At 34.0% G+C, this 23,569-nt stretch overlaps 1 protein-coding gene across 1 annotated transcript in view; it reads left to right on the top strand.

Annotated features, from left to right (window-relative positions):
• Nucleotides 1–23,240, top strand: part of CDC73 (cell division cycle 73) — a 119,597-nt gene extending 96,357 nt beyond the window's left edge. The window contains exons 14-17 of the mRNA XM_039257486.1: nucleotides 11,979–12,140; nucleotides 14,625–14,725; nucleotides 19,971–20,112; nucleotides 21,043–23,240. Coding sequence (XP_039113417.1) covers nucleotides 11,979–12,140; nucleotides 14,625–14,725; nucleotides 19,971–20,112; nucleotides 21,043–21,079 — 442 coding nt within the window. The 3' untranslated portion in view covers nucleotides 21,080–23,240. The remainder of the gene's footprint in view (nucleotides 1–11,978; nucleotides 12,141–14,624; nucleotides 14,726–19,970; nucleotides 20,113–21,042) is intronic.
• The last annotated feature ends 329 nt before the right edge of the window (nucleotides 23,241–23,569 follow it).

Raw genomic sequence — 23,569 nt, 5'->3', positions numbered from 1 at the left:
AGAGAGTGAGAGAGCCCCGAGATCCTTTCTGATCACCAGGCAGGCATCTCTGTCCTGTCGGTTTTGGTGTCTTTATTTATAGGACAAAAGTTAACATGGCATCAGGAAATGGAATGTTTACAATGGATAGCTCTTTGTGATAAGGTGTTTTTGGAAAATGTACAGAAACAGGTTTTACAGAAGTCTTCTTGCAGAACAGCCCCAATTATAGTGAAGTTGAGTAACTAAGAAAATAACAAGGTGTTCACATTATAATAACACTAAGATTAAGTCATAGATTTGTAGATACTCTTATCCATCCTCATCACAGCTGCCAGGGTAAGGGAAGGTGTTGGTGGAAAGTAGGCCTTAGGGAAGGGGCTGCTATACACCATCAGTTAGCAAAGGCGTATATACTAACTTATCTTCTGCCCTTATCTGTTCCTTCTCTCTAAGTTAGGCTCTTTGTCTCCGGGCAAGACTTGGTTTTCCAGTTATATGCTTTATTGCACCAGAGAGCCAACCATACCTTTAAAGAGTTTAGCTTATTTCCAATACATAGAATAGCCTCTTCAAGTGCATTTACCTTTGTGTCTACTTTTATGATTTCTTGAATAGCTAGGGCATGAAAGACATTTTTGGTTAGTTGATTTGCATGTTGAGCTGTATGAACATCTTGGACTAACGCAACAGTAGAAACAGAAATGTACATGTGAAGATCAGTCTTTTATGACTAGGGGTCATTAGCCTGTTCATAGCTCAAGGGAAAGTATGGAGGGAAACAGGACCTTCTGGAGACACGATGTCTGTTCCCATAATGAAAAGAAGAAGTTCCCACAATAAGTTCCTTCACAAGGTGCAATCATCATACCAGGGCCGGAATAAGGGGACAAGTCACTCCCGATATTGATCAACAAGGTACCCTAGGGGTCAGTGCTCAAGCAGAAATAATTGAGTGGGGGTGGATATCGGTCGTCATCTGATTGGCAAGAGACCGTGCAAACTTGCTTTAACCTCACCAGGAGTTTTCTCGACTAGTGGGCTCAGAATGGCTCCCGACAATGTTCCATATGCATTTGAGAAGAATGTATATTTTGCTTTAGGATGAAATGTTCTGAATATATCTGTTAAGTCCATCTGGTTTAGTGTCATTCAAAGCCATTATTTCCTTGTTGATTTTCTGCTTAGATGATCTTTCCATTGCTCTAAGTGGGGTGTTGAAGTCCCTTACTATTGAATTATTATCAATGAGATTCTTGATGCTTGTGATTAATAGAGTTATATATTTGGGTGCTCCCGTGTTGGATAAGTATTTGTAATGTTAGATCTTCCTGGTGGATAGACCCCTTAATTATGATACAATGTCCTTCTTCATCTCTTGTTTTAGTCTTTCGTTCAAAATCTAGCTTGTCTGATATAAGCATGGTTGTTCTTTCTGGCTTTCCTTTGATGACTATTAGCATGATAGATGGCTCTCCATTCCCTTACTTTCAATCTACAGGTGTCTTTAGGTCTAAAATGAGTTTCTTGTAAGCAGCATATATATGGGTAGTGTTTTCTTATCCATTCTGATACCTGATGTCTTTTGATTAGAGCATTTAGTCCATTGACACTTAGCGTGAGTACTGAAAGATATGAATTTAGTCTCATTGTATTGCCTTCAGGCATGTAGAGTTGGTGTTTCTGGTGATTTTCTCTGGTCCTGTCTAAGCTTTGTTGTTTTTATCTTTTTGTTTTGTTTTGTCTTTTTCCTCTCCACAGAATCCCCTTATGATTTCTGGGCAGGCTGGTTTAGTGGTCACAAATTCCTTTAGTTTTTATTTGTCTGGGAAACTCTTTATCGCTCCTTCTATTTTGAATGACAGCTTTGCTGCATAAAGAATTCTTGGCTGCGTATTTTTCCGATTCAGCATGTTGAATACATTCTACCACTCCTTTCTGTCCTGCCAAATGTCTGTGGATAGGTCTGCTGCAAACCTGATCTGTCTTCCCTTATGGGTTAAGGACTCCCCCGCCCTTTCTGCTTTCATAAGTCTTTCCTTGTCTGTGTATTTTGTGAATTTGACTATGATACTCTTTGGTCATGGTTGGTTTTTGTTGAATCTAATGAGATTTCTCTGTGCTCTTGGATTGTGATGTCTGTGTTCTTCCCCGGGTTAGGGAAGTTTTCCACTGTAATTGCTCACATAAACCTTCTACCCCTTTTTCTCTCTTCATCTTCTGGGGTTCCTATGATTTGGATGTCATTCCTTTTTAATAAGTCACTGAGTTCTCTAAGTCTTGTATCATGATCTTTTCCTTTTGTTTCCCTCTTTTTTTTCCTATTTCATTATTCTGCATAATTTTATCTTCTAAATTGCGGATTCACTGTTCTGCTTCTTCAGTCATTCCTTGCATCCATTCAAGTTTGCATCTCGGTTATAGCATTTTTAATTTTGTCCTGACTAGATTATGATTATTATTTCTTAATCTTTATACTACTCATATTGGTTATTGTTTACAGAAGAAAAGTGGTGATGCTAAAATTGTTTTAAATAGTTTTCTATGATATGTACATTAGTAAGACTTAAAACGGGCCATGGATAAGCAATTTTCAGAATGCTGTCAAGTTTATGAACATTATTATTAGCATGAGAAATAATCAGTGGTTGCTAGTGGTGTCTGCTCTTGCTTTTGACAGAAGAATATCCACTGTGTTTTCCTCTCATTTTAAATTTCATATGCCAGATTCTCATGATTTAATTGTGTTCTTGGTGGTGTGCTGTTTGCCTCTGTGAATTGTGGGTAGACCTTGTTCAAAGGCATCACACTTTTATGTGGTATAAATTAACTTAAATTAACTGTCTTCTTTCATTAAAACCTGAAAGGAGTGTGTGTGAACTTGAGCTTGTGTGCATGTATGTCTGCATGGTAGGTCACAAGTGTTTTTTGCTCAGGTAGGCTATGTTTGTGTCCTTTTTAACACAGTTAAAAACAGAGTTGCTTTTGTAGTACTAGGCTTAGTAAGTTAAAAACAATCATTTTAATAAAATACTTTCAAGGGGAAAAATTTGTTTTTTCCTGTTTTCACATAGAGGCTCATGAGTTAAGATAGGAGAATAATTTATAAACATTGCAGAATTCATATAGCTTAAGTGTAGTAAGATGCTATTCTGAGGAAACAGTACTACCCTGTCTTGTGGTGTTGAACAATTAAATTTTTTTCAGTCATACTGATTATTAAAATGGATAAATACATATTAAACATTGGGTATTTAGGGTTTTAAGTTTTAAGGTAGTTCATTCTGCTTTTTATTGGGTAAGTGAAAGGAAAAGGAAGAACCCAGCATAATGTTTTGGAGTTAAGAGTGGTGGTGTGGTCATTAGTTGGAGAGAAGGGGGTTAAATGTATTCTATAGCATTATTTTCCTAGTGTTTTGTACTCTGTTATAGTACCTCTTATTAAATAGAGGTTGTCACATTGTCCAGTTATCTTATACACTTGGTGATTTGTTGTGAATTTGGACTTTTGCTCACTAAGCTTAAACTTTAATTATTTGAAGAAGTTCTGGATTGAAGACATGCCCTTACAGAATGATTTTATAAATTTGCTATTGTCAGGTGCTACAGGAAAAAACAAATCTAAAGTTGACTTTTATGTTAAGTTCTCAATTCAAGTATTTCTGGTCCACCAGCATAATATAAATTCAAATTCAGAACAGACCAGAGTGACATTGGGATTGGCCATGGCTGACAAATTATCTAGGACTCCTTTTTTCCTCCCCTACTCTTGAACCAGATCAAGATGGATACACATCTTTAAAACTTACTTGGAGAGGTGCCCGGGTGGCTCATTGGTTAAACCTTTGACTCTTGATTTTAGCTCAGGTCATGATCTCATGGTTCATGGTTCATGGGATCTAGCCCATAGGGCTTGGGATTCTCTCTCCTCCTCTTCTTTTGCCCCTCCCCTGCTTGCTCGCACTTGCACCCTCTCAAATGAATAAACTTAAAAAAAAAAAAAAACAAAACTTTGATTCAAATTTTTCCTGCAAGTTCATCCTTTTTTTTGTTTATTTACCTCTTAGAAGGTTACAGTTCTAGCTCCTTTGTGCCTTTCCTTTACGTGGGTGGTAAAAACCAGCTTTCAAGAAGGTATTCCTGTCTTCCATTTTCCTTCACTGCAGCACCAGTGATTTCTGACTCACAACTATTTTCTTTCCAGCTCAGCTATATGCATTTCAGGTATTTGTTATATTTTATCTGACATTTCTTGGAAGGATTTTTATAATTACTGGGACACTGCATTATTGGAACTGGGATTTTATAAGGTATATTTAATTTTTCTGTATTGAGTCTGTTTATTCAACACTCATAGAACAGTAACTAAAAATCAAAGTGCTGTGTAGATAAATGTTCTGCAAGCTCAATCTCCTTGGAGCTCACATGATAGTTGTGTTAGTTTGCTAGGAGTCACTACTGCAACTGATGAGAAGTAAAATATGTTCCAGCATTTGGGATAAAACTGAATCTTTTTTTTTAATATATATAATATGTTTTTATTTTTACAAATAGTTTATTGTCAAATTAGTTTCCACATAACACTCAGTGCTCATCCCCACAAGTGTCCTCCTCCATGCCCATCCCTCCCTCCCCCCCACATCCATCAGTCCTCAGTTTTTGTCAGCATTCGAGAGTCTCATGGTTTGCCTCGCTCCCTTTCCCCCACCATTTCCGCCCTTCTTCTCCCCCTTGGTCCTCCGTCAAGTTCCTCCTAATCCTCCTATATGTGCAAACATATGATATTTGTCCTTCTCTGCCTGACTTATTTCGCTCAGCATAACACCCTCAAGGTCCATCCATGTTGCTACACATGGCCAGATTTCATTCTTTCTCATTGCCATGTAGTATTCCATGGTATAGATAAACCACATCTTCTTGATCCATTCATCTGTTGATGGACACTTAGGCTCTTTCCATGTTTTAGCTATTGTGGAGACTGCTGCTATGAACATTGGGGTACATGTGCTCCTTTGCATCAGCATTTCTGGGGATAAAACTGAATCTTAATGTCTTATTATTGAGAGTATAGTGGAAAGTGTAATTTTCTTTGACACCAATTTATAAACTTAAATCACAGCTTGAAGATAAGTTCAAAATTAAATTAGACCTCAACAATAATATATCTGCCATGAAAACGTTTACCTAGCTCCTTTAATAAATTATGTGGTGTTAGTGAGAAGGTACATAACTGTAGTGATTTTTTTTTTTATAATCTAAAAAAATACTTGAAATTTATTATTTTCTAGTTTTTGAGACCTGAAAAGGAATCTCAGAATACACTCTTATTATCCTCAGTGAAAATGCTAAGAGATAACCCTAAAATCTACTCTGGTAGTTGCAGAGCAGAAAATACAACAGGTCTCCCAATGCCCAGTTTAGTTATCGTAACTTTTGGATAATGGGGATTCTTAACAAACATTCTGGTTAAGATATTGGGTTTTATTCTGGAATAAAATACTCTTCTGCAGTATTCAAAGTCTTACATTCGCTGTTAATCACAATAACAATATTTTGTAATTTAGTCTAACAATGAAAATTCTTGTTAAATATTTTTCATGGTAACTAAGAAAGTATTTTCAGTCAGTAACATAATTAGTAGTCAAAGGAAGAATATGAATGAATATGAATTTCTCTCTCCGTGAAATAACAATGATAATTCTTGAAGAAAGAAAACAAAAGCAACCTTACTTCCAAATAGAAAATCGTACTGGTTCTAAACTTAATACTAATTATAAATGAGATACAAAATAAGTTGTAAAACTTGCTAATTTCAGGTTTTACCAAATGTAATGTTGAATATAATTAAGTGCCTGTGACTTAAAATAGCTGTATAAAAATCTCTTTATTGTGACATACTTATATGTCTATACAGTATTGTTTCTTTAGTACTTTTGAATGAAATTTTCACTGAACTTTTTTCCATTAATAGTAGAGAAAGAAGAAATTTTTTGTTTCTATCATTTAGTGTTCTTTCAGTGTTGTTGATTACTTAAGTAATTTCTCATGGCATCTACAATTGGGTGAATAAGAAATATAGTTATTCTGGGCACCTGAGTGGCTCAGTCGGTTAAGCATCTGACTTCGGCTCAGGTCATGATCTTGCAGTTTGTGGGTTCGAGCCCTGCGTCTGACTCTGTGCTGGCAGCTAGCTCAGAGCCTGGAGCCTGTTTCAGATTCTGTGTCTCCCTCTCTCTCTGACCCTCCCCTGCTCACGCTGGCTGTCTGTCTGTCCGTCTCTCTCTCTCTCTCTCAGAAATAAATAAAACATTTAAAAAATTAAGAAAAAAAAGAAATATAATTATTTTGCTCTTCCTTGAAGTAAATTGGATAGTGTAACTGAGACTATTCCAGACCCTTACAAAAAATGGATTTCCTTAACTGCTTTAATCTTTTTTTTCGTTTTTGTTGAGCATTCATGTGTTTTCTTTCCACCTTCTTGTATATTCTATTCTAATGAATATACAAGAGTTGTTTTTTCATGGTTTATATTCTGTGAAATATGTATCTATTTTTTTGGTTTGTCTTTGTCTTGTGATGGTTTCTGTGTTTTGCATCTGGCACCCAGTTAGAATTCACAGTTCCAACTAAATTGTGAATTCATTAGAGCAAAGGGCTTGTTACTCTGTTGTCATTTGTATCTCTGTTGTTGAAAAAAAACTAAGTGTTTGCCTAGTAAAGGATATTAAGTAAACGTCTAAGAAAAAGAAAAGCGGAAGGAACACATTGAGAAAATTGAACAGTGGCAGATTTGTATACCTGAAATTCAAGTTTTGTGTGTATTTGTGCAAGCTGTGAATTCATTCGGTGGCTTTATCTCTAATTTCAGATTCCTTTTTTGATATATGATAGTTGTATCTATACCTAAGACTTAATTTTAGTTCCTATAAAGTGTCATTATACTAGGTATTGCATTTTCTGCACTTACTCTATTTGGGTCAGGTGATTTTTAAGGTCCTTTCTAGCTCTTTGATTTTTATGATTTATGTATTTGGCATTTCTAACTCTCACAATTCTTAGTAATTGACAACTATATTTATAATTTTTATAAGTAATAGCTTAATGGCTACAGAAAATTTACAGTAAGATTTTAGAGTGTTAAAAAAGAAATTCTGTCTTTAGTTTTTCATTTTCCAGAACCTTTGCAGTGCTCATCTGAATGCACTGCAAATCTAAATCTTAAATATTATTTATAATGGTAGGTCGTAAACAGTGCAAAGAAATCACAAAGTAAATTTTAGTGTTTTTCTCTTTAGGCTTACAGCCAAACAATTCAATAGACCACATTCTTAGGGTAGACCAAGCCTAATTTTTCTTCTAAGTATAAAACACTCCCTTCATTGTTTAACACCTCATTGCAACTGACATCTCCCCTACAGTTTGAGTCAGCTGGAGGCTTTGCTGTGTAATTAATGCATAATTGAAACCTCCTCCACACAATTATAGTACTGGCTGTACCGCATAGCTCATTTTGGCTTAGATTCTATTTGGTTTCATGTAAAATTAAGGATTCTTCCATTTTTTTAGCCCTTCAGTAAATAAATGAAACAAAAACAAAGCCCACTTTCACCTTTAATATCTGTAAATAACAAAATTAACGTTATGTTATGAGAGTATTAAAAAGTACATTTTACATTTATAAATGTGATCCTGAGAGAAGTTTTATTAGGACTGTAAGTTTATTTAAAATAAAATGATTGGATGACACTCTTGATTTTAGACATTAAGGTAGCCTCAGGACTGAGTTTAAGAGGGGAGAGACTGTACATAGAGAGTGCTTCAAAGACATGCTTAGGGTTCCCCTTGCATTAGTCAAATACTGTGGAGTACATTCATGTGAGAAAACTGCTTGAGCCCTAGGGAAGAAGCAGGCAGAACAATTACTGGAGTTTACACTGGACCATGAATAGTTCATGTTCCAAACAGCCACAGGTAATGCAAAAAGATTCAGCCACTTTGCAAAACAACATAGAAGTTTTTAATTTTTTGCTCATTACATTGAAGATATTATTGCAGTATCTTCTAGCGTCCTTTATTGATGATAGATTAGCTGTTAGTGTGATAATCCTGTGAAGGAAATCTGCTTTACCTAGTTATTTTAAAGAACATTTTAGTTTTATCTGCTCTACCTAGATACAGATTTCTTATATATCCCACTTTGGGATTCATTAAAATTAAATGTATGGATTTGCGTTTTTCATCATTTATGAATCTTGACCCTTATCTCTTTAAATAATACCTCAGTGTTGCCCCCTCCCCTTTTTCCCCTTCTCTTTTTAGGACTTTCTCAATTTTAATGTTCTGTTCATTTAGTTTTCTTTCAAATTTTTGTCTTTTTTAAAATAAATTTTTCTCCTGTACATATTTGCATGCTTGTTTTATAAGCTTTGATCTTTGATAATTGCATCTGACGTCCCTAGTTACCTTTTCTTTTGACTGTTGTTTAATTCATGATACCTCTCATTTCCTTGCATGTTTAGTTTTTTTAAAAGTACATTTAATGTTTTGATTTCATTTACTCATTTACGGTTCATTTTCCTTGGAATTTTTTTCTGTGGAAATTCTTTGAGTTCCAAATTGAAGGTGGGGTGGGTGGCAGGGGTGGAGGAGACTCCAGGGTAGGTTTGCATATGTGTTTGCAAAGTACTTGGGAGCAATGCCAGTATTGTATCACTTTAAATTAAATTTTCAGTTTGAGGGTTTTTAACATCGAGACATTGTTGCTTTTTCTTGTCTTTTCACATTTCAACTTCTTTAGGAAAAAGGAAAACTGTATTTTTAACCTGGGAAGTATTCATAAACTTGCTCTGTTTTAAAAATAACATACAGTTTGGAACTTACTTAGCTATTCAACTATTTGTGTTTTATTCTTTGACAATACTAATATAGTTATTTCAGTAGAATTGTACCAGTTTAGGTAGTAATGACTTTAGTCATATCACCCACACTCCTTCACTCATGGAATGTAATGTGGAATAAATAAACTGCAAATATTGGATGTGCCAGTGGACATCATATTTTTCCAAATTACATATATTCATCTATCGCATCAGTTGTGCAGTTCTTTTTTTTTTTTTTTAATGTTTTTATTTATTTCTGAGAGAGAAAGAGAGACAGCGTGAGCAGGGGAGGGGCAGAGAGAGAGGGAGACACAGAATCTGAAGCAGGCTCCAGGCTCTGAGCCGTCAGCAGAGAGCCCAATGTGGGGCTCGAACCCAGGAACCGTGAGATCATGACCCAAGCCGAAGTCAGACGCTTAACCAACTGAGCCACCCAGGCGCCCCCAGTTGTGCAGTTCTGATTGTATTTGTTAGAATACTTTAAGTTGTAAGTTATAAATATCAATTTGTAGTAGTGTTATCAAAAAATAACTTATTTGGCTCAATCAGTTATTGTGTTCGGGGTGGTTAATTCCTGCTTCAGATTCAAGGAAGGACCAATTTACAATTTGGAGATTTGATTTTCCTTGCAGTTGCCAGGGTGTGGATAAGAGCTAGGGGGACAGGAAAGAATGGGCAGTGGGTTTATTTCTAGTTTACCATTATACTGAACTTAACCCCTGAGAGTCCTGCCTTTATGAAAGAAGGAACTTCTGTTAGGTTCCCTCCCTTAAGCAGAATTTGACCTTTATTTCCTATTCCAGTGAAATATAATAAAAGAGTTTGAGCTTAATTAGTTTGCCAGTGCCTTCTAAGAACAGAAGTCTCCATTGTTATTCTAACTTTTAAGTTTAGGAGAGTAGGTTGGAAGATCTATCCTTATGTTAATACATGAAACCAAGGCTGAAAAGCATTTTGAAATACAGCTGCATTTTTCTATAGAGAAGGCTGCTATTCTAAAGAAAGACCTAGCTATATTCAGAGATTAAAAATACTAGAGCCATGTAAAAATTGTAGGGCATTAATTGTAGGATGTTAATTAAAGAACCATGTGAATACTCTGAACCTCAATAAAACTTTCATCAACAAATAAGTTAACATGCAAATGCTGTGTAACTCCTTCCTTATGCTTTAGAAGTTGAATTAGGTGTTTAACAGACATTAAAGTTGGCTATTACAGATCACTCATTTGTATATATAATTCATTAAAGTTTAGAAGTAATTGTATACTTTTATAACATTTAAAATATCAAAAGCTAGAAAAGAGATGCAGTCTTATATTTAAGAATGTAAACATTTTAATCCCATCTGGATATAGAGGATTGAAATAAAGCATCTTTGTCTTGCCAGTGAGAGCACTTTGTTCTTTGTATCTGGAACATAAGCTTCAAGAGGGCAGGGACTGTGTTTTGTACAACTATGTGTATTGTGTAACTTAGCACAGTGTACTACTATTTGCTTATGTTTTTTGTTGTAGCTTTATATTAAAATTGTTTCCAAGTGCATATTTATTAATTTTAATGTGTTTATTCAAAGTGTTAGGGTTATATTTGGCATTTCCTTTTTTTAAAAAGATGTTTATTTTTTGAGTATGCACTCAGATGGGAAAGGAGCAGAGAAAAGGGGACAGAGGTTCCAAAAGCAGGCTCTGCACTGTTATCAGTGAGCCCAATGTGGGGCCCCAACTCATGAACCACAAGATCATGAACTGAGCCAAAGTCACCAACTGAGCCACCCAGAAGCCCCTATATTTGGCATTTTCTAAGGGGGCTTGAATTATAAATAAACAGAATCCATAGGGAGTAAAATGATTGTCTGGAGGAAATTTTTATTTTATTTTATTTCATTTTTTAATGTTTTTTTTTTTTAAATTTATTTCTGAGAGAGAGAGAGAGAGAGAGAGCCAGAGAAAGAGGGAGACACAGAATCTGAAGCAGGCTTCAGGCTCTGAGCTATCTGAGAGCACAGAGCCCGACATGGGACCCGAATCCACAAACTGCGAGATCGCGATCTGAGCTGAAGTGGGACGCTGAACTGACTAAGCCACCCAGGCGGCCCTGGAGGAAATTTTTAAATGACATGGAAATCTTAACCTTTCCATTAGATTCTGACATGGATATGAAGATAGCTCAGAAATGAAGCTCAGTTTATTACAATCACCGTCTCCTAAAAACCTTCATGAGTACAAGACTAGTTTTACTAATGATGAATCCAACATGTGCTACTGAAAATGTTCAAAGGACTTTGCCAAGTGCAAGCTCTAATGCATCCCTTCGCCCCCTTTTATCAGTCTTAAACTTTAGAAGCAGAATGATTGCATTGCCTCCATTTAATTGGTGGTGCCAGACCATAGCATATCTTATTAGAGTGTGTATTAGGAGTATGCAGTTTAAAAAAAAAGACTGCTTTATGAATACAACAATCTAGAGGTGGCAACAGCTCTGCAGATTGCTAAATTATTTCTGAGAATATCTGTTGATGGTACAATAGAGAATTGAGTCACATGGTTAGGTTGGTATTTTACTAAATTACTAGTAGTATTTACCAAGATATACAATTAGCATATACTTATTTAATTTCTTCCTTAAAAATTTACTGAACAACTTTGAAATTAGATGGCATTTTTATAATTTTGCTTAGTCATTATCCATGAAAAGGGGTATTTTGTGAAGCTTTTGGATATACTAAGTCACCTTTCTGGGAGGAAAAACCACATCTTATTTCAAGTGACCTTTTGATTTATAATAAAATATCCTTCTAATAGCATTTGAAAAATCAAGGATTAGCATGGTCTTTTATGTAATTTGGGAGAATGCTAAGTGGTAGATGAAAGAATATAAATTGTGTCTCTGTGTGAGCCAAGTTGTATTAACTAAGTGAGATGAGTACTATTTGGCATGGAAAGAAAGATTATATTCTCTGTACCTTGTAATCTGTACATGCAGAGCAGCTTCATTTAAAAAATAAAAGTAAAAGAAAAGGTTTGGTTTAAAACTACCAGTATTTTAAAAATAATTTCTAATTTTCCAATTTGTATCACATTGAATCATTTGACCTTTTCTCATCTCTATTTTTTCAAAGATTTGTCCCATCAGATGAAAAGAAGAAACAAGGCTGCCAACGAGAAAATGAAACTTTAATACAGAGAAGAAAAGATCAGATGCAACCAGGGGGCACTGCAATTAGTGTCACAGTTCCTTATAGAGTAGTAGACCAGCCCCTTAAACTTATGCCTCAAGACTGGTAAGATTATCACTATTTTTATGCAGTCATTAATTTTTTTTGTATAATTAAAATGCATCAAATTTTGCCCTGAGTTCTAAATAGAAACTGTCCCTGAAAACCATGTTAGTGTCTAAGTTGGTCATTAATAATGTTCACATTTTAGTAATACTGAAATAAATTTGAATTTTGGATAGCTAAACATTATTTTACTTCTAAAAAATGCTAATAACTTCTGGAAAATTTAGTAAAAATTCTTAACACTTTATTTGTTCTGGATCAGGTTTTAGAACAAAACTTGCAAATAGATTAGTGTTGTTTTGAAAAACTGTTGTTTCAGTTTTTTTATTTGGAGAATTCACATTTTTGGTAAGAAATGATAACTGAAGGTATTGTTAACTTTTATTGTAGGGACTGATTTGATAAAAATAACATCACCCTATGCTGGTTTAGCTCTTTTATTGCATTAAAATATTCTTTAATGAAATGTTAAGCTATTTATGACAAAATGTCTATTAGCTCAGATACATGGATTACCTTACATTATCTTATTAATCTAAGATAGAGTAAAACTACAGTATTGAGAGTGCATCTCTCTGTGACATAAGAGAATGCAACACATTAAAGCAGTAACTGAAACTTACCTTTGAGGTACTCATTAGTCTTCACACATCAGGAAGCCAGGGCATTGAGAATATTAGTATGTTAAAAATTTATTATAGAAGTAAAATATGAGAATGTCAGATACTAAGTTTAAAACTTGTAGGAAATAGGAAAGTTATTCCATATTAGTATTATATATGTTTGCTGTTATTTGCAGAAAATGATAATACAGTGTGTACAAGTGCCATCTCAGCGTGCTACAAAGTATTGCTTATATATACTAGCTAGGTCCCTAGTCCTTGGTATAATAACCAGGGAATATTTTCCTTACCTTTCTTATTTCCTTCTCTGTTAATTGTCCTTTCAAGAATTCACCAGGAGTAGTATTTATATTATCCTGCTTACATGCTAACCCTGTGAGACCCAGTAGGATCTAGGTGATGTCTCTCCAGCAAATTTCCTTTAGTTTGGCAGGTAACTTTGGCTTTCATGGCACAAGCTAGGTCACAAAATTAAGAGGCCATTTAATAGTGTATTGTATTAGCAAAGATTGTTTGGCAGTATGGGGCATATATTCCATGAAAGGGAGAAATTTTTAATTTAAGATTTTATTTTAAGAGATTTTGAGCAGGTTAGAATTTTAAGGTGTGGCATTTCGCAGTAACTTGAATTGTTGGTATAGGTCTTTTACTTGAATAGAAGGTAGCTCTGGTTTAATTCTCTGGATGTATAGAATCTTCATCTAATGCAGTGGTTATTAGAGTGTGATCTTGGACCTCTGGGCCTTCCTAAGACCATTTTTGGGTGTTGTAAGGTTAAATTTCCATAAAATACTAAAATGGCTGTTCTGATGATTTATCAGTTCTCACACAGGATCAGTAACATAACCCGGGTACCGGATCAGTCATTGCTCCCTTTATCCTTGTCACGACTCCTCTTCTTCCCTCTGTTTCTCTTCTGTGAATAGACTATCCATACACTTCTGTTTCCTCATCTGTAAAATGGGGTAATAGTAGTACTTAGCCTCATTGGAATCTTTGGAAGATCCAGTGTGTTAACATAAGAACTGTATAAAGTGCTTAGAACAGCACAGGCACATAGTGAATGTTCATAAGTTTTATTAATGTTTAACTGTTACTGTTTATTATGGATTTGTTTCCACCTCTTTAGTTCTAGGCTTAAATTGTTTATGACTGTTAACACTTATTATAATTTCTTAATTTAATTAAATATTTTGTGAAGTAATGAAATAAGAGGGTCTAGAAAAAGATTTGTTCTTTTTAGGAAAATAAAGTCTAACAGTTAGAAAAACAAGTTCTTTTAAAAAACGCTTATAGAATTCAGAGTGAATGAAATAGTTGTAAAACAATTGGAAAAATTTTTTAGAAGTCTGATGGTTTCTATACTTGGATTACTTTCCAAATACTCAGAACTCAAAAATAAGGCCTTGAGACTTCATAAAATGGTTGGTGAGTTATTATAATTTATGTTTTTAATTAAAGTAAAATATTTAAGATGTACTTGAATTAAATGATTTCCTTTTAAAACCAACTTTTTCAATTAATACGTCCACTAGTGTTCCCTATTGCATTGGAAAAGTGTGCGTCTTTAGTCTAGTAGAAGGGCAAATTAAAAGGTTAAAAAGATTGCATGTAAGGATTGTGTATGTAATTATGTTTAAAAGACTCAGGTGCAATGCATGAGAAGTATAGCAATCATTAAGGTATTTTAATGGTAACATTAAATGAAGAGTTGCGGTAATGGACTTTGCCTCACCGATGTATTGACAGGAGACTGTATCATATGAATAATTGAGGCTTTTCTTTACGGATTTACAGTAACCAAAGTTCATGTATGAGATACTGTCTCTGTACTCTAACCCTTCCCCTTTTCTGTTTATAGGGATCGGGTGGTAGCAGTTTTTGTGCAGGGTCCTGCATGGCAGTTCAAAGGCTGGCCATGGCTTTTGCCTGATGGATCACCAGTTGACATATTTGCTAAAAGTAAGAGTCTCTTTATTTTTAATTTTACTTAAATATTATTATATTTACCAATATAGAAATGATCTCGCTTTATGTAAGAGAAAGCCATCTGTGGCTCTGCATATATCATGTTTATATCAAAGGATTCCTATTAACATATTTTAATTTTTAAGCACTTTTAGATTTTTTTTGAACATTACTTTTTGTGTACTCATGTCTAAAAGTGAATTATCCCCTAAGTTAAATATAGTTACTTTAGGTGTTAAATTTCAGAAGCATTAATATTTTTGCACATCCATATATTTTTATGGCTATAAATTGATGGCTAGTTTTTAAATGGGTTGACTTTTGCTAACAGTAATGTGTAGCTGTAATTTGAAGTGCCATATGATTTTTACCAGCTGTTTCCACTGTCTGGAATGATTGTAGCATGATTGGCTTTTTCTTTTCATTCAGCTCTAAGTTCAAATATTCTCTCCTTTAGAGAATCTTTCTCTGGCCATACTGGAAAGCCATTACCTCCTCCCATTTACTCTTTAAGCCCTTCTCTCTTCATGATAGCAGTTGCTGCTGTTTGGTATTGTCTTATTTTTATATCTTTATTGTAAGTCTTCCTGATTATAATACCAGGTTCCTTAATGGGAGGAGACTTTTCTCCCTTGTTTGCTTTTATACTGTCAGCACAGAAGAGTGCCCGGCATGGAGGAAGCATTCAGTAGATACCATAAACCCACAGTGGATTTCATGTGGGTTCTATCTTTTGGTATTTTGGTACCTATTGATAGACCAAATACACATTAGTCTATTTTTTGCTGGCAGAGATATTCCACTTATTTAATTCAAGTACCCAACTAAGTAAGTAACCACAGTAAAGTTGTTTTTAAAAAACCATTCTCATGATACAGATATGTTTATTAGAAGTGACAGCTTCAGTTATGATGAATGTAGACTGTGCTGCTGTAAAATCCAGTGACTCTTAAAGCAACCTCAGGTTTTGTTAGTGGTATCCCCATTCATCCAAGATCGAAACTGCCAACCTTGAAAGTTTTAATCATATTCTTTCCTACCTTCATTCATTTTAAGTAATGATTCTAATATTACTAATATTATGATAGCTTTTTATGGTATTTCTGAAACTACAGAATTGATAAATAGAAAGTTAAAGATAGAGAATGAGAATTGGAATGAAAGTACAATGTCCATGAACACAAATGTTTTATCTAATTGCTTGCCTTGTCGAATAGTGTTGTAATAAAAAAAATGATCATGCCTTCAAGATGTAAATTCTGTCTAAATTTCATTTAGAATGTGATGATGTTGTAATTGTTTTGTTCAGATGGTTAGTCTTCTGAAATTTAGATAAAAACTCGAGACTTTTTTTATTTTTTTACAAAGTTATGATTTTCTTCCATGAATTATTCTTTATTTTTAATCTTCCCTCTTTAGTGAATCCTTTCTGTCAGCATTAAAAGTGAAAGTACTCTAGGAACATCCAGCTTTTGATTTTGGCTCAGGTCATGATGCCAGGGTTGTGGGATCCAGCCCCATGTTGGACTCCACACTGTGCGTGGAACCTGCTTGGAATATATTCTCTTTTCTCCCCCACCCATGTGTATGCTCTTTCTCTCAAATAAAAAGTAAATGAAAGTACCTTGCCCCTTCCATTTTAAAACAAAATAAAACCCTTTCACTTGACTTCAAAGATCGTTTTCTTTTTCTTTTATCAAATTTTGAAAGAATTTTCCCTACTAGCTCATTTTCTGTTCAGGTCTCAGTCCACTGTTTGGCTTTCTTGCTCTCCAATAAACTGTTCTCACCAAACTTACCAGTGACCCAGTTATTAGATACTTTTGACCTCCGTATCAGATTTAAAACTTTCTTTTTCCAAGGCATATTACTCTTTTTCAAAACAGTAACTCTCTAGCTACTTTTCCTCTGGCTTTCAACTACCTGGTAATGTTTTGTTTCTCTTTTCCTTTAATTATAGGTACTCTCTCCATGAGACATGACTCTCTCAAGGAGATCTGATAGCTTTCAATTATCATATATATTCCTCCCCTTACTCTAAGGTTTCTAGCTTTATATTCTGGGCCTGAATATTTCACTGCTTACCAGATAACTCTTCTGTGAGGTCTGTTGGTACATCAAACTCAGCCTGTTCCATATGGAATTGTCTTGTTCTCTCCCTCATTTCCAAACTGTTTCTTTCTTCCCTTTAGTTTTCTATAGAAATTTGCCTAAGCCAGAAACTTAGGACTATATTATCTTTCAGCTTTTAGTTCCTCTCCTTGTTTTTACTCTTGCGTTTTTTAGATTTTTACCCTTTGCCCCATATCACACTTAGAAAATGGTAATGTCTACATAGCATAGCAGAAAACTGAGGCTTTTATAACTGCATATAGCTTTTTAAAAATATTTTTTATGCTTGAGGTAACTGCATATATTTGTTGACTATGATTTCTAAGTCATGATTTCTTCAAATTTTTGCTGGTTATCATTGAGAAAAATATTTCATTAATCTGCTAATTATGTTGCCCCTTTGTCATCTGATGTGCCGTCTTTGTGCCTACTAAATATTATTCAAGAGCATATTGTCTATTTCTTTTGCTTCTTTGTTCCTGTAAAATAATGTTGACAAGATTCATGCAGTTGCAAAAAATGAATAATTCTGAATTGTTTGAATTATTTTGCTTCAGTATTCATTGTACTACCAGTTAGAAGACTAGCTTTCTTATGAAAGAGCTTCATTTATTCTATTTTTTTGCTGTGGTTTATAAACAAAGTCTTTTTCTGAATCATAAAGATGTTTTATATAGTGTCTTGGTGTAAGTTTGCTTTCCACTACTGCTTCATGCCAATAAATTATTTTTTATGATGAGAGTAACCTTATGCTTTCTTATTTGTGACTTAGACTTTTTGGACTCTAATGTTTCACCTTTAATTTTAAAAGTCTATTCTGGTGGAATAAATACTGTATAAACTAAATCTATTGAAAGTAAGGAGTGGGGGACTGTATGTTTTTATAGATTTATATCAATAATTTTTAAAAATATATAAGGGCGCCTGGGTGGGTTGGTCAGTTAATCATCCAACTCTTGATCTCCTCTCAGGTCATGATCTCACAGTTTGTGGGATCGAGCCCTGTGTCAAGCTCTTTGCCTCCCTTATTCTCTCTCCTTCTCTCTCTCTCAAAAAAGAGAGTGATTTAAAATAAATCATACTGAGAAAATTAGAAAAGTGAAACCTGTAAGGAAAATAGGAACTATTAAAACTGTTGAGTTCATTTAATTTAAAATTTTTCTAAATTAAATTTTTACACATAATTATTTTGAAAATGGGTTTTCTGAAACTGTAATGTAGAGCCCTTTTAATGAATCAGTTTAATTCCTAAATTGAATTAAATAAAAAATGAATGATGTGTTTGGTGAGGGGACCTTTAATTATAAAAACAAATAATTTAGAAATAATGTTTAAGTGTTTCTTTTTGTGAGCACATGATTCATTTTGGCTTTCCATCAAGAATCACGCCTCGATTCATTGTTAACATCTAAAGCTAGTAGGCCAGCAAGCAGTGTGGAACAAGCAATCCATAACATAGCTATCAAAAAATGAATGAAATCAATCATTTTTCTCTTTAGAGACCCCTATTACTAGATGATAATGATGATCATATCTTACATAGAAAAAAAGTACATGGAACAAAAGCTAAACATCTTACATGTGTACCTGTAAAACAAAAGCTTCACTGATGGTAATCTGATTGCAAATACAAAAATTAGGATATTCAACTGCATGATCAGTGAGAGACTCAAAGTCAGTATTTTATGGTCCATTTGTTAACCTTTTGTAGGATATACCAGCTGGGAGGATTTGCCCGCTAGAGTCTTATTTGTCCAACACCAGAATTAACTGTTAATAATATTTTCATCTTCTTGCTCTAAACTTTGTAGTGGCTTACTATCCCATTTGGAACAAATTCAGATTTTTTACCATAGCCAAAATTTTCAATATAGGACATTGCCTACAAAAGAAGTTATACTTGTTTATAGGGTGTATGCCAAGCTTGCTTTCATTTCAGAACCCTTTTACCAACTGTTCCCTGTGCCTGAAATCCTCTTCTTACTCTTTGCTAAACTCACTTTTTATATCATTTAATTATCTACTTTTAGGTAACCTTCTCAAGAGGCCTTCCAAATTTTTCTTTTTCCCTTTTCATCATTCCTAGTCCCATTAGTTCTCACTCCCTAATTATTTCTTGAATCGTTTTCTTGCTAGGCATCTATCTTCTCCATAGTTGAGAAAATCTCCTTCTTTAGATTGTTAAATTGTATCAGTAGTAGCCGCTAAACACTTTGCAGTGATTCTCCATATCTCTTAGATAAAAATCCAAACTCCTTGGGGCGCCTGGGTGGCTCTGTTGGTTAAGCATCCGACTTTGCCTCGGCACTTCGCCTCGGGTCATGATCTCGTGGTTTGTGATTTCAAGCCCCATGTTGCTCAGAGCCTGGAGCCTGCTTTGGATTCTGTGTCTCCTACTCTCTCTGACCCTCCCCTGCTCATGCTGTCTTTCTGTCTCTCGGAAATAAATAAAACATTAAACAAATAAACAAAAATCCAGACTCCTTAATATGGCCTGTGAGGCCAACATTGTTCTGAATCTGTGGTCTTACCTTTTAGTCATTCTTTACATTACTTTGTATGATGCTGTTCCGTTAAATTTCTTTAGTTCCTAGAAGAAACCATTTTCTCGTTGAGCATGTTCTTGTTAAACAAAAGACACTTTCTCTGTTTGCCTAATTCTTACTCAGCCTTTAGGTCTTAGATTAGACATCATTACCTTTGTAGGCCTTTCTGAACTCCATGGTCTGGGTAAGGTACTCTGTTCTGTTTCTGTGGCACACTACTATCTTTATCATTACTGTTTTTGAATAGTTTTTTTTCTTCTTCTTATGCTTCACAAGACCATATGCATTTTATTAGCTTCATAATATGCATTATTCCTCATTTCAGTCCCAGTGACCCAATCCTTGGTAGGTATTTGTTGAATGATTTTGAGGATACCACAGTGCTTACTAGAATCTGTTTCAAAGGTCTCTTTGGTTATAATGTAGCTTCATTTGGTTGAAGAAAGATTGAGTTTTTTAAAAAGTTTTTGTTTTATTCATTTCTTTGGTTAATGTCTGTATTGGATATTTTTATTCTTTTATAAAATATTTTTTAATTTTGATTGCAGTTTGAATTAAAAATATTATTTCCCCCCATATAGTTAAAGCCTTCCATCTCAAATATGATGAAGTTCGTCTAGATCCAAACGTTCAGAAATGGGATGTAACAGTATTAGAACTCAGCTATCACAAACGTCATTTGGATAGACCAGTTTTCTTACGGTTCTGGGAAACATTGGATAGGTAATTCTGATCCTAAAATGCACTTACTTTTGCTTTATTGTAGTAATTTTCCTTTCTCCTCGGGTAGATTTTAAGTTCCTTAAAATTGTGTACGTATCCCCTAGTTTCCTTTTTTGAACATTGCCTGATGCTGATCTCCAATAGATAATTAACAAATACCTCTGTTATACTGAATTTAGAAATAGATGGAGAAAGGGCTTATCACCTTGTTAGAAGGAACAGTAAACTCTGAGTCAGAAGACCTAGATTTTAGTACTGATTTTATGATCTGGCTGTAATGAACTGTGTGACCCTTTCTGAACCTTGTTTTCTATCTATCCCAGGGCCTTGGATTAAGTGATTCCCTAACAGGATTTTCTTTGGTTTTGTTTTGTTTTTTTGCCAGCATCAATAGGTCTCTGACTGGATTTGAGTTATGGGTAGCTTGTGAAAGGAATTCAGGTTTTGAATTTATTTTAATTACTGTTATAAACAGAATTCTTAAAGTCCTTTTAAAATACTAGTTTTGTGATTAGAAAATTTAAGAACAGCATTATGTTCACAATACCACTGAATTTGTTCTAGTGGTGCTCTTTAAAATCTGTCACTTTCTTGGTATAAGCCTTTTGCTGAATATTAAGGTTTTCTAAAGTCAGAGGTGATTGAGGTAACCCAGTGATTATAACTGATAGTATATTAAAGAAAAAGATTTATCATTCTAGCCAGAAGCTCTGATTATAGAATTTAATAAGAGGAGTGTTTCTTCTGGCTTTAGAAGTTCTTATTCTGTATTCCCAAAGCATAGTTATCAGGTTTCCAGTTTTTAGAAAACAGAACTTCCTGTTCACTTTTGAATTTTAAGTTTAAAAAAAAATGTCAACTTATTTTTACATTTCTAAAAATTCTAGAATTCCTATAATTGTTATAACCTATTATAATATTATTTTTCAGGTACATGGTAAAGCATAAATCCCACTTGAGATTCTGAATTTTACTTGGTTTCCCCTTTTCTGGAGATCTGGATTAAGAAGCATGGATATGCCTTGACCTAAAGACTGAGACTCAAGCTTTATGAATTTATCAAGAACTTAAAAATGAAGAGGTCACAGATTCATCTTTTATAAGACCTTAATTCGATGCTTTATGCTTCAAAGGGATGATGCTTGTCATCCATATAAGCAAACTTTTTGGCTTACAACTATTTTTTTAATATTAGCCTTCTAGTCTGTAATGGAAATTGTATATTTTGATAGAAGTTTTTTCTCCATTGGTTAAATTAGCATTACTTAAAATTTGTTTCTTTAGAAAATAAATACAGGTTATAAATGTGTGTATATTTAGAGGTTATGAGGCTCTCTAAGCCATCTTGCTTCTGATTTTTCATTGCTCTCTAATTCTTTCATTGAAAATTCTATGCTATGAGTGGTATTAAATTTTAGTCTCTGGAACTTCCAAAACTAGCAAAGGGATGTGACTATTTTGAATGAATCAGAATGTCAACCTATATGTAAACTATTCCTATACTTATTCTTTATTTAAAAAAGAATAATGAAAAATCAAGAACAATTCTTCAGCTTTGGTTGAACTGTTCAGCCTTTTCAAGACTTCTTTACTTATAATGAATACATTTAATGAATGTACATTCTTCTCACTGACTTTGGTGATTTTAAAACTTAGAATGATATATTTCTATCTGTGCTATCTTTCCACTTGAAAAATCTCAAGAGACAGATTAAAAGCCTGATAGGCTGTAGTACTTTTTATTTTGGGAGCCAGAGTATGTTTGGGGGAAGAAAATGTATTAGTCCTACTACAATGTAACTTTAACTTCCTTATCTTTCTCATAAGTTCACCTTTGAATCTTACTTTATATGTGTGGTATAGGTTTTGAGTCTTCTATTTCTAGGCATGTTGATCTTGGAGTTCTTATCTTCCATTATCCCTAAATATTGATAACTCTCCCAGACACCAAAGAACACATTTGCTTAATTAAGTGTCTGAACAGAAACAAGATGAAAACACTGGTATTTTTATGTGCGTATTCAATATCGTATAAAATATAAAACCTATATTTTAACTTAGTAAAATATTTTACTACTTCTCTAGAGTGTTGCATCCAAGGTACAATGAATGAACATTTTCCTTGAGTCTTGATTTTGCCTTTTATTACTTAAAAGGAACTGGAACCTCTACTCCCCTAAAGAGTTTTTGCCATTAGAATCGTTGCTGATCATTCATCTTGTGTCATTTTTTTCCCCCATTTTTTCCTCCAGTGATCTCTCTTAGGTTAACATTTTTTTAGTAAACATTTAGCTCCTTCTTATGTTATGCTGACATTACCTATCTTCATTTTGGAATTTAATGCTGTCATAAAAATGAGAAGCACTTATTATTTATTTTTAAAGTAATCACAAAAGTCCATACCAATAGTGAATAGAAAAAAGTATTTATTCATATGGAATTCACTGTGTTCTTAAGAAAAGCAGTCAGCATTTTAAATTATTAGATTATAGGATATTTATAAGGCTTGAACAGATTCTACCCCTTCCTTTCTGGGCATCCTCTCTTCTTGAAAACGAAAGAACTCAAATTTGTTCACTTTAGAATTTCTCATCATACACTTTTCAGAATAAATTAATGTATAAACTTTCTCCATGATGAAATCGTCAAGGACTAGAATCTGTACTATTTTACTGTAAGATTACTTGTTAAGACTACTACAAGTGGACAAGAACTACCTTTCTATAAAAATTTTTAGTATTTATACTTATGTCATATATGAAATTTACTTGATACAGAGTGTGGTTAAAATTGGGAACATCTACTTTAAACAGGGTTTATTTTTCTATCTTGAATTTGCCTTATGTATATTCAAAGGCTTCTGGAAATACTGTAAAGGAACATTAGGAAAAGTACAAATATGCTATGCTATATGTATTTTAAAATCAAACCCTTAGTATGTACTTTTTCTTTTTTCAGCAGTTCAGTCCCTTATTTAGGTCCATGTAATTAATGTAATAGTCATTAATTCCAAAAGCAATTTTTTTCAGCCAATCATTATTCGTTATGACTCCAAGTCATACAGCAGCACCTATCACTGTGCCTTGCACAGAGTAGCCATTCAGTAAATATTTATATGCATGAATTAATGATCTTTTCAGTGTGACTGATTTATTACAAAAAGTACTTTGGCTAGGTCTTGGAGTTTGGAAATACAGAATTACAGGGAAGGAAGAGGTATACACAGATATTTTAACGGCAATGAGGTATACATTAATGACCCTGATTTACCTATAACTTACTGTTAACTAAAGACACCCTTGCTTGTCCCATTGGTAAAAGGAAACTCCCTTTCTTTATTCATAGGACACATCTTCTGAGTCAGGTAACATTAAGAAGCTTGTAGGTTTCAGTCAATAATTCTTCAACCTTGACTGCACATTAGAATCATTTGGGGGACGTTTTAAATATATTATTG

This window comes from Hyaena hyaena, unplaced genomic scaffold (assembly GCF_003009895.1).
Source record: "Hyaena hyaena isolate Hyena2069 unplaced genomic scaffold, ASM300989v1 scaffold_622, whole genome shotgun sequence".
NCBI classification, from domain to species: domain Eukaryota; kingdom Metazoa; phylum Chordata; class Mammalia; order Carnivora; family Hyaenidae; genus Hyaena; species Hyaena hyaena.
The sequence above is the reverse complement of the archived record's forward strand: the minus strand, read 5'-3'. Positions and strand labels throughout refer to the sequence as shown.